Below are 16,683 nucleotides of genomic sequence, written 5' to 3'. Positions count from 1 at the left end.
GGTAATGTCTGACTGCCTTATCGACTTTCGATGGTTCTTTCTCTACCATTGTTAAAGCTTACATCTATTTTTTTAAATACTTGTTCTTCTTGCTGTTCAGTACCTGCATCAATAATCCTTTATGGAGGGCAAGTCTGCCATTGCGAGTGACCGCGGGTAATGGCCGGGGAATCCTGGTTCGATTCCAGTCCGGAGTGGGAGCCTAAGAAATGGCTACCACCACCACACATCCAAGGAAGGCAGCAGGCATGCTGTGGGCAAAGGAGCAGGAATGACTACCACACATCCAAGGAAGACAGCAGGCATGGCATGCACGTCCCGAAGTAGTGACCAAAAATAACCATACAGGATGATTTTCGAGGTTCTGCTGTATATGTGAGATGAATCAACTTTAAATACTTTAACCAGAATCTGTTATGGAGGGCAAGTCTGCCATTGTGAGTGACCACGGGTAATGGCCGGGGAATCCTGGTTCGATTCCAGTCCGGAGTGGGAGCCTAAAAAACGGCTACCACCACCACACCTCCAAGGAAGGCAGCAGGCACGTTGTGGGCAAAGGAGCAGGAATGGCTACCACCACACAAAAATAACAATACAGGAGGACTTTTGAGGCCCTGCTGTATATGTGAGATGAATCAACTTTTAATCCTTTAACGAGAATCTGTTATGGAGGGCAAGTCTGCCATCCATTCAAGAGAAAGGTATACTGACTGCCAGGTATAATACAATGTGCAGTCAAAGATGCAGTGAACAGCTGTTTTTGTAGTGATGGCCGTGCTGGACTGGTGCGCACCATGATGAGAGTGCAGGTGACGGTAGCTTTCAAGCCCATTGTGATGATTTGCTCAGCTGCCTGTGCAGGCAGGCAGCTTTTTGACCATTGTGTAGGTTTGCATGCTGCAGGACTCTGGAAAGAAGAGCTTCTGTCAGTTTTGCAGCTTGTGGTTGCAGAGGAATTTGCATACGTTGTCATGCAAATTGCCTGGCCACATTCATTGGAGGCGTGTACTATAAGTACTATGTCTTTCCCACAATGCTTGGCTGGTCATAAGGATTTCGTCCTATGTAACACTCCTGGTGGGGTGTCAGCCTTACTCTCTGTTTGAAGATCAGCTTAGAGTAATTCCTGAATCTGCGCTAGGCAGGTTTTCCCTAGTGCAGTTAGGATTGTTTATCTGTTTGTTTGTTCTGTTGCCATTGTCCTGTCCCAACGGTGGTCGACAGGAAATGGTTCTGATCTCTGTTCTTGGAGTATAGCTGGTGCAGCGGTTGCTACCAGCTATCTCTTCTGATCTGTCTCTTTGGATCGCGCTAGCCACTTTTCGCTAGCGCTGTGGATCCTTCTGTTCTGTCTCCTGGGATCGCGCTAGCCACTTTTCGCTAGCGCTGTAGATCCTTCTGTTCTGTCTCCTTGGATCGCGCTAGCCACTTTTCGCTAGCGCTGTGGATCCTTCTGTTCTGTCTCCTGGGATCACGCTAGCCACTTTTCGCTAGTGCTGTGGATCCTTCTGTTCTACTACTCTGTACCTGGATCACGCTAGCCACTTTCGCTAGTGCTGTGGATCCTATCTCTCGCTTGTCCCTGTTTTCGTGTGTCTGTATTGTCTGCTACGGCCGCTTGCTGAAGGCTCGGTCAGGTAACCGTTAAGCAAGTGCTCGCGTCCTCTGTTACATGTTTGTCTGTCGATAGTTAGTTAGGCGTGCTTGTCTCTATTGTGCTTATCACGTGGAGACCGCGCATAACCGCGTGCACTGTTGCGAATGAGTGCGGTGTTCGCGGTTAGCTAGCGTTTGTTATTTTCTGCACCTCCTCATTGTATGATTTGCTGTGCCTTTGCTAACCTCGTATTCTGTTCTGATCTGCCTTGTTTCACGTCTGGCGATCGCTCCTCTCGCGATCGCGTTCCTGTTTCATATCTGCTGTTGTGTGTGCACTGTCGCAGGGTGGCGACTAGGTTGGCACACACACACATACAACCTGTCCCTTTGCTCGTCTCATTCGCAATCGTCTCTCTTGCGATTGCGTTCTGCACTTCGTACAATTCCTACCTACGTTCTACTCTACAATTCCTGTCTGGCATTTGTGGAGGTACAGAGGATAGGTTCCTCTGCACTCCCCAGCGCCATCTGCCAACAGGAATTTTCCCTCTATGGGTGCGTAGCACCTTTTGCTGGGTGCCTGCAAATATACGCTTGTGGAGGATTTCTGCCGTGTCAGCGCACGCGTTGTGCGCTGATCACGGAGAAAGTTCCACAATCGTTACACCCATATGGTCGCCGGGCTGAGGTAACTGAATGACACAACAGTGACTGTCCAGCTGACCAAATTTGGTCTGTCAACAATGAAGCAACGACCTTATTATCTTTGGTGTGCCACCCCCCAAGACACTCATATAGCCGGCGGTCATTGCTTCATTGTGCTATGCAAGCCCCTTCAAGGTAATGATCACGAAGGGGAATGGGCACATACACATGCCTTTTGTTTTGTTGTTGCAGCCGCAGTGCAGACAGAAAAATTAGGCAGGACTGTACATGCACCAGAAAAATTATTATAGCGGCTGCTGCTAGCAGCAGCAAAATTCAGGAATCTACCTGGAGTCCTGGACCCTGTTGATGGTGGCGGAGAAGGCAGTCAAGCGGCCTGCAGACAGAGGTGCTGTGTGGGGAGCGACTTAGTCTTGGGCCGGCAGGCAGCCAGTCACAAGGCATGCAGGCAGAGGTTCTGTGTGTGGGGACTGATTTAGTCTTCGGGCGGGCAGTAGCCCTCCGGGATCCATGCCTCATTCATTTTGATAAAGGTGAGGTACTGAACACTTTTGTGACTTAGGCGACTTCTCTTCTCAGTGACAATGCCTCCAGCTGCGCTGAAGGTTCTTTCTGACAGGACGCTTGAGGCAGGGCAAGACAGAAGTTGGATGGCAAATTGGGACAGCTCTGGCCACAGGTCATGCCTGCGCACCCAGTAGGCCAAGGGTTAATCGCTGCTCACAGTGTCTACATCCACACTTAAGGCCAGGTAGTTGGCTACCTGCCGGTCCATGCATTGGTGGACGGTGGATCCAGAAGCGCTAAGGCGAGGCATTGGACTAAAGAATGTCCGGCATCACCATGAGATTGCTGGAGCGTCCTGTCCTTGCCTGCGTGGACATGAGAGGAGGCTTACTTGCAGTGGTATCTTTATTGCATTGTGCTGTGACATCACCCTTAAATGCATTGTAAACCATAGTTGCCAGCTTGTTCTGCATGTGCTGCATCCTTTCTGCCTTCTGGTGAGTTGGTAACATGTCCGCCACTTTGTGACTGGACACTACGAAAGACGACATCTGCACAAAGTTGGATGCAGACGTACTATCCATCTCCTCTTGCTCTTCCTCAGTGACGTCAGGTAAGTCCTCCTCCTCCCTCAGCTACGAACAATACCACAGGAACTTCGAGCAGCACAAGCCCCCTTCGACGTGTGCTGCGGAAACACAATCCTCATCATCTGAGTCTGAGTCCTCTTCCCCACATGACTCTTCCTCCTCCTCCCCCCTCTGTGCTGCTGCAGGTTCTGAGGAAACATCTGATTCTGATGAAAATTGCTCCCACAACTGTTCCTGCCGTAACTGTTCCTGTTCATGCTCCTCCACAGCTTGATCCACAACTCTACGCACGGCATGCTCCAGGAAGTAAGCGTACGGGATCAAGTCGCTGATGGTGCCTTCACTGCGACTCATCAGGTTGGTCACTTTCTCAAATGGCCGCATGAGCCTGCATGCATTTCGCATCAGTGTCCAGTTGTTGGGCCACAACATCCCCATCTCCCCAGATTGTGTCTTTCTACTGTAATTATACAGGTACTGGGTGATGGCTTTCTCCTGTTCTAGCAAGCGAGAGAACATGAGCAGGGTTGAATTCCAGTGAGTCGGGCTATCACATATCAAGCATCTCATGGCAAATTGTTTCTCCGCTGAATGCCCGCAAAGCGTGCCATGGCCATATAAGACCGCCTGAAATGCCCACACAACTTCCTGGCCTGCTTCAGGATGTCCTCTAAGCCTGGGTACTTTGACACAAGTCTTTGAATGACTAGATTCAGCACATATGTCATGCAGGGTACATGTGTCAGCTTTCCCAAATTCAAAGCAGAAAGGAGATTGCTGCCATTGTCACTCAGCATGTTGCCGATCTTCAGCTGGTGCGGGGTCAGCCACTGATCTACCTGTTTGTTAAGAGCAGCCAAGAGAGCTGGTCCAGTGTGACTCTCCGCTCTGAGGCAAGACATGTCTAAGATGGCATGACACCGTTGTACCTGGCATGCAGCATAGGCCCTGGGGATCTGGGTCTGTGTAGGTGGAGAGGATATCGCAGCACCAGTAGAGTTGAACTGTTACTCAGCCAAGGAGGAGGAGGAGGACAACAGTGAAGAGGATGTAGCAGGAGGAGAGGAGGGGGCAGCCTGCAAGCTGTGGAGGTGTCACAAGTTGGTCCGCTGCACAGCCACATACTCCCTGCTTGCCATCGGTCACCAGGTTGACCCAATGGGCTGTGTAAGTAATGTAGCGGCCCTGACAGTGCTTGGCAGACCAGGCATCCATGGTCAGGTGGACCCTTGACCCAACGCTGTGTGCCAGAGATGACACCACTTGCCTCTCAACTTCACAGTACGGTTTAGGTATCGCCTTTTTAGAGAAATAATTGTGGCCTGGTATCTTCCACTGCGGTGTCCCAATGGCCACAAATTTACGGAAGGCCTCAGAATCCACCAGCTTGTATGGTAACAGCTGGTGAGCTAACAGTTCCACCATGCCAGCTGTCAGAAGCCGGGCAAGGGAGTGACTGGCAGAAATTGGCTTCTTACGCTCAAAAATTTCCTTCACGGACACCTGGCTGCTGTGGGCAGAGGAGCAGGAACCGCTCAATGGCAGAAGCAGAGTGGAGGAGAGTGGCTGTGAAGGTGCAAGGAAGAAAGCAGCTGAAGATGCTGCACCTGGAGGAGGAAGATGAGAAGGAGGCTTTTCTTTTGTGCGCTGCTTTTGCTCAGGTGCTCTTCCCATTGCAGTTTATGCCTTTTCTGCATGCGCCTTCGTAAGACACTTGTCCCTACATGAGTTTTGGCCTTTCCACGGCTCAATTTTTGGAGGCAGAGACAACAGATGGCATTGCTTAGATCTGAGGCAGACACATTAAAAAATTTCCAAACCGCTGAGCCCCCCTCTATTGTATGCTAAACTTGGGAGTTGATGGGACGTGCCTTCTTCTGAGCACTGTACTTTGGTCGAGGGCCGCACAAAATCACATCAACACGACCTCGCACAGACCTCCCTTTGGGTCTACCTCTACCTCTGCCTGTTTTGTCTGTTGTGTCCATATCGGGGGGGATAAAGTGAAAGGTATGCACTGACTTGACTAATACAATGTGCAGTCACACAGGTGCAGTTAACAGGTATGCATGGAGTGGTATATCACACGTAGGTAGGTGGGTGCACTGAACACAACATGTAGGTATATGCAGTGATGGGTATTACAATGAAGATACCAGGCCACAATTATTTCTCTAAAAAGGCAATACCCATACTGTTCCGTGAAGTTGAGAGGCAAGTGGTGTCATCTCTGGCATACAGCGTTGGGTCAAGGGTCCATCTGACCATGGATTCCTAGTCTTCCAAGCATGGTCACGGCCACTACATTACTTACACAGCCCATTGGGTCAACCTGGTGACTGATGGCAAGCAGGGAGTATGTGGCTGTGCAGCGGACCAACTTGTGACACCTCCACCGCTTGCAGGCTGGCCTCCTGCCACCTCCTCTCCTCCTGCTACATCCTCTATGCTGTCGTCCTCCTCCTTGGCTGAGTGGCAGTTCAACTCTACTGATGCTGCAATCTCCTCTCCAGCTACACAGACCCAGCTCCCCAGAGCCTATGCTGCATGCCAAGTCCGACAGTGTCACGCCATATTAGACATGTCTTGCTTCAAAGGGGAGAGTCACACTGGACCAGCTCTCCTGGCTGCTCTTAACAAACAGGTGGATCAGTGGCTGACCCCGCACCAGCTGGAGATCGGCAATGTGGTGTGTGAAAACGGCAGCAATCTCCTTTTTGCTTTGAATTTGGGAAAGCTGACACATGTACCCTGCATGGCATATGTGCTGAATCTAGTCATTCAAAGATTTTTGACAAAGTACCCAGGCTTAGAGGATGTCCTGAAGCAGGCCAGGAAGTTGTGTAAGCATTTCAGGCGGTCTTACACGGCCATGGCACGCTTTGCAGACATTCAGCGGAGAAACAACTTGCCGGTGAGACGCTTGATATGTGATAGCCTGACTCGCTGGAATTCGACCCTGGTCATATTCTCTCGCCTGCTAGAACAGGAGAAAGCCGTCACCCAGTTCCTCTACAATTTCAGTAGAATGACACAATCTGGGGAGATGGGGATGTTCTGGCCCCCAAACTGGACACTGATGCAAAATGCATGCAGGCTCATGCGGCCGTTTGAGGAGGTGACCAACCTGGTTAGTCGCAGTGAAGGCACCATCAGCGACTTGATCCCGTACGCTTACTTCCTGGAGCGTGCTGTGCGTAGAGTGGTGGATCAAGCTGTGGAGGAGTGTAAAGAGGAACAGTTATGGCAGGAACAGTTGTGGGAGCAATTTACATCAAAATCAGATGTTTCCTCAACACCTGCGGCAGCACAGAGGAGGAGGAGGAGGAGGAAGAGTCATGTGGGGAAGATGAGTCTGACTCGGATGATGAGGAAGGTGTTTCTTTGGAGGAGGAAGAGGCAGTGGCAGCAGAACAACCGCCGCAGGCATCTCAGGGGGCTTGTGCTGCTTGACATTCCCATGGTATTGTTCATGGCTGGGGGTAGGAGGAGGACTTACCTGACGTCACTGAGGAAGAGCAAGAGGAGATGGATAGTATGTCTGCATCCAACTTTGTACAGATGGCATCTTTCATGTTGTCCAGCCTGTTGAGGGACCCCGGTATAAAAAAACTCAAGGGGAATGACCTGTACTGGGTGGCAACACTACTAGACCCTCGGTATAAGCACAAAGTGGTGGAGATGTTACCAACTCACCAGAAGGCAGAAAGGATGCAGCACTTGCACAACAAACTGGCAAGTATGCTTTACAGTGCTTTTTAGGGTGATGTCACAGCACAACGGAATAAAGGTGTAACAGCCAGTAATCCTTCTCCCATGTCCACACAGGCAAGGACAGGATGCTCTAGCGATCTCATGGTGTCGTCGGACATGCGGACATTCTTTAGTCCAATGCCTCGCCTTAGCCCTTCTGAATCCACCCTCCATTAACACCTCGACTGGGCAGGTAGTTGGCTACCTGGCCTTAACTGCAGATGTAGACACTCTGAGCAGCAATGAACCCTTGGACTGCTGGGTGCGCAGGCTTTCATGCTGTCCAGCTTGTTGAGGGACCCCCGTATAAAAAAACTCAAGCGGAATGAGCTGTACTGGGTGGCCACGCTACTAGTCCCTCGGTATAGGCACAAAGTGGCGGACATGTTACCAACTCACCAGAAGGCAAAAAGGATGCAGCACATGCAGAACAAGCTGGCAACTATTCTATACAACACTTTTAAGGGTGATGTCACAGCACAACGCAATAAAGGTACCACTGCAAGTAATCCTCCTCCCATGTCCACGCAGGCAAGGACAGGACGCTCCAGGGATCTCATGGTGATGCCGGACATGTGGACATTCTTTAGTCCAACGCCTCGCCTTACCGCTTCCGGATCCACCCTCCACCAACACCTGGACTGGCAGGTAGCCGACTACCTGGCCTTAAGTGTGGATGTAGACACTGTGAGCAGCGATTAACCCTTGGACTACTGGGTGCACAGGCTTGACCTGTGGCCAGAGCTGTCCCAATTTGCCATCTAACTTCTGTCTTGCCCTGCCTCAAGCGTCCTGTCAGAAAGGACCTTTAGCGCAGCGTGAGGCATTGTCACTGAGAGGAGAAGCCGCCTAAGTCACAAAAGTGTTCAGTACTACACCTTTATGAAAATGAATGAGGCATGGATCCCGGAGGGCTACTGCCCGCCCGAAGACTAAGTCAGTCCCTACACACAGCATCTCTGCCTGCCCCAAGACTAAGTCGTTACCCACACAGCACTTCTGCCTGCAGGCCGCTTGACTGCCTTTTCCGCCACCACCAACAGGGTCCAGGACTCCAGGCGGACTCCTGAATTTTTTAGGCCGCTGCTAGCAGCGGCTGCTATAATAATTTTTCTGGTGCGTGTACAGTCCTGCCTAATGTTTCTGCCTGCACTGCAGCTTGCTGGCTGCAACAACAAAACAAAAGGCATGTACATGTGCCCATTCCCCTTCGTGATCATTACCTTGCCGTGGTGAAGGGGCTTGCGTATCACAATGAAGCAATGACTGCCAGCTATATGAGTGTCTCGGGGGGTGGCACACCAAGGATAATAAGGTTGTTGCTTCATTGTGGACAGACCAAATTTGATCACCTGGACAGTCACTGTTGTTCTATCATTGAGCTACCACAGCCCGGCGACCATATGGGCTTGAAAACCGCCACAACCTGCACTCTGGCCATGGTGTGCACCAGTCCAGCACAGCCGTTACTACGCAAACAGCTGTTTGCGGTGCGTTACACAGTGAGTTTGGTGTGCCAGTGTGAAGCAGTACTCTAATTGCACTCCCTGATTGATGTATACACATGCAAGATGTTTTAAATCACTTTAGGCCTGCAATTTAGCATTCAATATGGTTTCTGCCCTTAAAACGCTGCTTTGCGTCCAATCCAGATTTTTCCCTGGGACTTTTGGCATGTATCCCACTCCGCCATGACCCCCTCCAGGTGTTAGACCCCTTGAAACATCTTTTCCATCACTTTTCTGGCCAGCATAAATTTTTCTAGTTTTCTAGTTCACCTCCCCTTTGAAGTCTATTGTGGTTCGAGAAAGTTTGTGCGAACCGAGCTTTCGGAGGTTCGCAAACCTAAAATCAGAGGTTGGGACCATCTCTAACCACCGGAAGTTCGCTGGGAACCGTTCGCCGGTGAACCGTTCGGGCCATCTCTATTGCCTCTATGAATCACGACTGTGGCAATGCAAATCATACCCCCTTCCCACTCACCCTCCCTCAGCAGCACAAACATCACACTTACTTTTTTTATCACGCTGTGCTTCAGACAAAGACTCCCATTCTGCTTCATAAAACTTCAAAATATCCACAGATATTTTGCTCTGTTCGCGTCCTTGTACAAGGAATGGCCCTTATCATATAGTTCCGGATGCTCCTGCACCCGGACTATAAGCTCTTTTGTGGAGAAACAGATTTGGGTGTCCATTTCCTGCTGGATCTATTCATAGTGGCAGCACTCCCTCCACGTGTGCTTCTCTGCGCCATCTTAACTCCTCTGCCAGTCAACAGGAAGTTGACTACTCCCTAGAGAAAGGGATTAGGGGTAAAAACATCTCTGCAAAGCGCATTGCTATGCGCGTCTACGCGCTAAAAAAGTGCACCCTTTTACCGCACAGAAACGGCCCTGATGTGAATGAGGCCTAAGGGAGTTTTTTGTTGTTGTTGTTAATCATGGAGGAGTGAATATGGGCAAAGACATTTGTGTGGGATAAAGATTTTTGCAGCTATTGCAATGCTATGTACCTATGTATCTTAGTAGCATTCAAAATGAATTGTATGCGGTTGTGTTTTGCATGAAGCATTTTTTATTTGGGTCGAAGACCTAAGAAACAGGTTTAAGTCTTAGGTGGAGAGATATGTTTTTTTTTTTATCAGGTTTGTTACCTTGCACCAGATTTTGGCCACCAAAGGACCATTAACCTCTTGACGACCAGCTAACGCCGATTGGCGGAAACTGGTCGTCTGCGGGTTACCATGGAAACGGCCGCTTGACCGAGCGGCCTTTCCATGTCAGTTCACGGAGGGTGTCTCCGTGAACAGCCGGAGAGTCGCCGATCACGGCTCGCCGGCAAAATGTAAACAGGCGGGGAAGAAATCCCCGCTGTTTACATCATACGGCGCTGCTGCGCAGCAGCGCCGTAAGGCAGATCGGCGATCCCCGGCCTCTGATTGGCCGGGAATCACCGGCATATGATAGGCTGAAGCCTATCCTTCAATGCGCAGGACAGAAATCCGTCCTGTGCAGCTCACAGGGGGAGGGAGAGGGAGGGAGCGGCGAGACGGCGGAGAACGCTGCGGAGGGGGGCTTTGAAGAGCCCCCCGCTAAGCAAATGCAGCCGGCGGCGATCAGACCCCCCCAGCAGGACATCCCCCTATTGAGGAAAAAAGGGGGGTAGTCTGATCTCCCTGCTGCACTCCTGATCGGTGCTGCGGGCTGTAGAGCCCACGCAGAACCGATCACTGAAAAATCCCCTGGTCGGCAAGTGGTTAAGTATGGTACATAGAAGCAGTGTTCTGGCATTCTTAAAATTAGAGCATAGACCAGGCATGGGCAAACTTGGTCCTCCAGCTGTTAAGGAACTACAAATCCCACAATGCATTTGCCTTTATGAGTCATGGCTGTGGCTGTCCGACTACTGCAATGCATTGTGGGACTTGTAGTTCCTCAACAGCTGGAGGGCCAAGTTTGCCCATGCCTGGCATAGACCCATCTGCAGAGATTTAATGCAAACTCTTAGGCACCATATAGGCAGTGGCGGATCTAGAGGGGTGCAGGCATGGCTAGTGCCATGGGCGACAGCACACCATGGGCGCCATGCCTGTCCCCATGCTGCCTGCCACCTCCGCATCCTTGCCGCTCCTTCCGCTATGCCTCCGGTCCCCCGCGCCCCCCCGTTCCTTCCCATGTGGGCCATGCTATTTGCCACCTCCGCATCTTGTGCTTCCCTCTCTTGCTCGATGCCTCCAGTCTTCCGCGCCCCCGCCCGCCGGCTCTCTGTCACTGCTGTCAGATTTTAGTTTAGCAGCAAGAGGCGAGACAGAGAGGGCGCACTCCATACACCCGTCGCGTCACATGCGGAAGTGACGTCATCAACCACTTCCTGCATTTGAAGCGCACCGGGCGGGAAGTGTGAGCCCTCTCTGTCTCGCCTCTTGCTGCTAAACTAAAGTTAGACAGCAGGGACAGAGGCGGCGGGCGGGGGCGCGGAAGACCGGTCACCGGAGGCATCAAGTATGGGAGGAAGGCACAAGATGCGGAGGTGGCGAACATCTAACTAAGGTCCAGGAACAGAGAGCCGGGAATGTGGTAGAGGTGAGCACTTCATCCCTCCTCCTCATAATCTAACCCCTGCTGCATTCTGCTGTATGTCACCACAGGACCTCTTTACTGCATTGTTCTATATGTCACTACAGGGCCTCTTTACTGCATTCTGCTATATGTCACTACAGGGCATATTTATTGCATTCTACTATATGTCACTACAGGGCCTCTTTACTGCATTCTGCTATATGTCACTACAGGGCCTCTTTACTGCATTCTGCTATATGTCACTACAGGGCCTCTATACTGCATTCTGCTATATGTCACTACAGGGCCTCTTTACTGCATTTTGCTATATGTCACTACAGGGCCTCTTTACTGCATTCCGCTATATGTCGCTACAGGGCCTCTTTACTGCATTCTGCTATATGTCACTACAGGGCCTCTTAACTGCATTCCGCTATATGTCACTACAGGGCCTCTTTACTGCATTCTGCTATATGTCACTACAGGGCGTATTTACTGCATTCTACTATATGTCACTACAGGGCCTCTTTACTGCATTCTGCTATATGTCACTACAGGGCGTATTTACTGCATTCTACTATATGTCACTACAGGGCCTCTTTACTGCATTCTGCTATATGTCACTACAGGGCGTATTAACTGCATTCTACTATATGTCACTACAGGGCCTCTTTACTGCATTCTGCTATATGTCACTACAGGGCCTCTTTACTGCGTTCTGCTATATGTCACTACATGGCCTCTTTACTGCATCCTGCTATATGTCACTACAGGGCCTCTTTACTGCATTCTACTATATGTCACAACAGGGCCTCTTTACTGCATTCTGCTATATGTCACGAAAGGGCCTCTTTACTGCATTCTGCTATATGTCACGAAAGGGCCTCTTTACTGCATTCTGCTATATGTCACTACAGGACCTCTTTACTGCATTCTGCTATATGTCACTACAGGGCCTCTTTACTGCATTCTGCTATATGTCACCACAGGGCCTCTTTACTGCATTCTGCTATATGTCACTGCAGGGCCTCTTTACTGCATTCTTCTATATGTCACTGTAGGGCCTCTTTACTGCATTCTGCTATATGTCACTAGAGGACCTCTTTACTGCATTCTGCTCTATGTCACTACAGGGCCTCTTTACTGCATTCTGCTATATGTCACTACAGGGACTTTTTACTGCATTCTGCTATATGTCACCACAGGGTCTCTTTACTGCATTCTACTATATGTCACCACAGGGCCTCTTTACTGCATTGTGCATTATGTCACCACAGGGCCTCTTTACTGCATTCTACTATATTTCACTACAGGGCCTCTTTACTGCATTCTGCTATATGTCACTACAGGGCCTCTTTACTGCATTCTGCTATATGTCACTACAGGGCCTCTTTACTACATTCTGCTATATGTCACTACAGGGCCTCTTTACTACATTCTGCTATATGTCACTACAGGACCTCTTTACTGCATTCTGCTATATGCCACTACAGGGCCTCTTTACTGCATGCTGCTATATGTCACTACAGGGCCTCTTTACTGCATTCTGCTATATGTCACTACAGGACCTCTTTACTGAATTCTGCTATATGTCACTACAGGGCCTCTTTACTGCATTCTGCTATTTGTCACCACAGGGCCTCTTTACTGCATTCTGCTATATGTCACTACAGGGCCTCTTTACTGCATTCTGCTATATGCCACTACAGGGCCTCTTTACTGCATTCTGCTCTATGTCACTACAGGGCCTCTTTACTGCTTTCTGCTCTGTCACTACAGGGCCTCTATACTGCATTCTGCTATATGTCACTACTGGGCCTCTTTACTGCATTCTACTATATGTCACCACAGGGCCTCTTTACTGCATTCTGCTATATGTCACTACAGGGCCTCTTTACTGCATTCTACTATATGTCACTACAGGGCCTCTTTACTGCATTCTGCTCTATGTCACTACAGGGCCTCTTTACTGCTTTCTGCTCTGTCACTACAGGGCCTCTTTACTGCATTCTGCTATATGTCACCACAGGGCCTCTTTACTGCATTCTACTATATGTCACCACAGGGCCTCTTTACTGCATTCTGCTATATGTCACTACAGGGCCTCTTTACTGCATTCTGCTATGTCACTATAGGGCCTGTTTACTGTATTCTGCTATATGCCACTACAGGGCGTCTTTACTGCATTCTGCTATATGCCACTACAGGGCCTCTTTACTGCATTCTGCTCTATGTCACAGGGCCTTTTTACTGCTTTCTGCTCTGTCACTACAGGGCCTCTATACTGTATTCTGCTATATGTCACTACTGGGCCTCTTTACTGCATTCTACTATATGTCACCACAGGGCCTCTTTACTGCATTCTGCTATATGTCACTACAGGGCCTCTTTACTGCATTCTGCTATATGTCACTACAGGGCCTCTTACTGCATGCTGCTATATGTCACTGCAGGGCCTCTTTACTGCATTCTTCTATATGTCACTGTAGGGCCTCTTTACTGCATTCTGCTCTATGTCACTACAGGGCCTCTTTACTGCTTTCTGCTTTGTCACTACAGGGCCTCTATACTGCATTCTGCTATATGTCACTACTGGGCCTCTTTACTGCATTCTACTGTATGTCACTACAGGGCCTCTTTACTACATTCTGCTCTATGTCACTACAGGGCCTCTTTACTTCATTCTGCTCTATGTCACTACAGGGCCTCTTTCCGGCATTCTGCTATATGTCACTACAGGGCCTCTTTACTGCATTCTGCTATATGTCACTACAGGGCTTCTTTACTGCTTTCTGCTCTGTCACTACAGGGCCTCTTTACTGCATTCTGCTATATGTCACCACAGGGCCTCTTTACTGCATTCTGCTATATGTCACCACAGGGCCTCTTTACTGCATTCTGCTATATGTCACCACAGGGCCTCTTTACTGCATTCTACTATATGTCACTACAGGGCCTCTTTACTGCATTCTGCTAAATGTCACCACAGGGCCTCTTTACTGCATTCTGAAATATGTCACCACAGGGCCTCTTTACTGCATTCTACTATATGTCACCACAGGGCCTCTTTACTGCATTCTGCTATATGTCACCACAGGGCCTCTTCACTGCATTCTACTAAATGTCACCACAGGGCCTCTTTACTGCATTCTGCAATATGTCACCACAGGGCCTCTTTACTGCATTCTGTTATATGTCACTACAGGGCCTCTTTACTGCATTCTACTATATGTCACTACAGGGCCTCTTCACTGCATTCTGCTATATGTCACCACAGGGCCTCTTCACTGCATTCTGCTATATGTCACCACAGGACCTCTTTACTGCATTCTGCTATATGTCACCACAGGGCCTCTTTACTGCATTCTACTATATGTCACCACAGGGCCTCTTTACTGCATTCTGCTATATGTCACTACAGGGCCTCTTTACTGCATTCCGCTATATGTCACTACAGGACCTCTTTACTGCATTCTGCTATATGTCACTACAGGGCCTCTTTACTGCATTCTGCTATATGTCACTACAGGGCCTCTTTACTGCATTCTGCTATATGTCACTACAGGGCCTCTTCACTGCATTCTGCTATATGTCACTACAGGGCCTCTTGCTATCCTTGTAATTTGCTTGTGTGATTCTATCCACACTTTTGGTGGTAGAATAACAATGTATAATATTACAGAATCGCATTTTATTATTCACAGTACACTATTCTGCTCAATATAGGCTGGTTTCCTTTACATCACAGGAGGCTGATTTCTGGGACTCTTGTATGAAGCAATGCTTGGCACTTGTGAAGTGATGATGTTACAGTAGCAAAATATTCAGAATTAGATGCTGTTAGACTCTGTTGTCTCATCTAATTTACCATCACAGGGATATCATTTAGTTGTGATTTATCAGCGGAATCATTTGTCATCTGCAACGCATTTGCTAATTCTGTTACAGGGGTGCAGGTATACCTTGTGTGGGGAGGGGGGATCGGGCTGGCTGTGCAAGAGGAGCTTACAATCTAACTTCTGCCGCACTTGGCTACCTAATTATTTGATCTTGATGCCCCTGACTGTAATGCTTATTGTGAGGCACCTGGTTACTGAATTATTGCATCTGGAGGTGTGTAACTACTTAATAAAAACTACTAATTAAAAGTTTAATTGGGCGCAGTGACTACTTGATTAATTATCCGGAGGCATGTGACTACTTGGTGGTGGTGGGGGGGGCGCAATCTCAGTGTTTGCCATGGGCGCTATATTACCTAGATACGCCTCTGCATATAGGACCTGTGAAGGAAACGCCTCCTTATCAGTTACCTGCAAAGCACTCCTGCCATTGTTCAGTGTCCAATGTGACATGACAGTCCCTTTCCCATTCAATGGGCTTGATCCACTAAACCATGATGGGCTTGATTCACAAAGCGGTGCTAACCTACTTAGCACGTCTAAAGTCTTTAGACGCGCTAACCAGGGTGTTAAGTAGGTTAGCACCGGATTTCTCAATCAGATCGCGTGCTAACTTTGCGCGCGCAAAGTTTTACGCACGCAAAGTTTTACGCACGCTAAGTCCCATAGGCTTTAATGGGCACTTCGCGCGGAGCGCCCTGTGCTCTGTGCAGTACGCGCGTAAAATTTTATGCGCATAAAGTTTTGCGCGCGTAAAGTTTTATGCGTGAAAAGCTTGTTTAGACGTGCTAAGGGGGTTTTCACAGGCGTGATAACAGTTAGCACCGCTTTGTGAATCAAGCCCGATAACTCATATCACAGCCTTTTCTGTATGCATTTTCACGTTTTCACACGATTGCAAATTTGCACGCAATTGCAAATTTGCACACGCAATCACGAATTTGCACACGAAAACACGGTTGTTTTCATGTGAAAATTTGCAATTGTGCACGCAACTCGCGATTGCGGAAACGCACGCGAAAACGTCCATGATATGAGTTATCACGGTTCAGTGAATCAAGCCCCATATGTGATATGAATTTAGAGTCCTGAGACCCAGCATTCAGGTTGGAGTAAAGGAATGATAAAGTCCCTTTATGTAGGGGATAAGTCAGACAGAGAATCTCAAAGGAGGTTGTTTTAATTTCCTGGCCTGCTTTAGCTAAGGCGAAAACATAATGGAACAGCTGGTGGCAGGTACAATGAACTACTCCATAAAGCATTGTTTAAAATATTTTTTTTTAATTCCTCAGGGCTTGCCAAAACATTCGGAATCTCTCAGAAAATCAGGGTTTCCGTAGAACTCAACTAATTTGTTGCGACTGCAGTTAATTTTTATATTGAACTCTCTCGTCCATGTAACTAGGGAGAGATAAGTAAATGTGGGCAGTTGCCTAATGGAATTATATTGCCATTGCTGGACCCAAAGTACTCCCTTCCAGCCCAGTAGTTTAACTATTATTATTATTATTAATAATAATTTATAACGCACCAACATATTCTGTGGCACTGTACAAAGTAGAAAGACAAACAAGTGGTACATAATGATACAGACAATGATATGGACACT

At 48.8% G+C, this 16,683-nt stretch overlaps 1 protein-coding gene across 1 annotated transcript in view; it reads left to right on the top strand.

The window, feature by feature from the left end:
• The window catches only part of LOC137544898 (piggyBac transposable element-derived protein 4-like), a 43,693-nt gene extending 27,268 nt beyond the window's left edge, over nt 1–16,425 (top strand). Inside the window, exon 2 of the mRNA XM_068265996.1 lies at nt 16,367–16,425. Within this exon, the coding sequence (XP_068122097.1) occupies nt 16,367–16,425 (59 nt within the window). The remainder of the gene's footprint in view (nt 1–16,366) is intronic.
• Nucleotides 16,426–16,683: the final 258 nt, after the last annotated feature.

The sequence above is a fragment of the Hyperolius riggenbachi genome, chromosome 2, assembly GCF_040937935.1.
Source record: "Hyperolius riggenbachi isolate aHypRig1 chromosome 2, aHypRig1.pri, whole genome shotgun sequence".
In the NCBI taxonomy this organism is placed as follows: domain Eukaryota; kingdom Metazoa; phylum Chordata; class Amphibia; order Anura; family Hyperoliidae; genus Hyperolius; species Hyperolius riggenbachi.
Note: the sequence above shows the minus strand (reverse complement) of the source record. Positions and strands in the feature narration are given on the sequence as shown.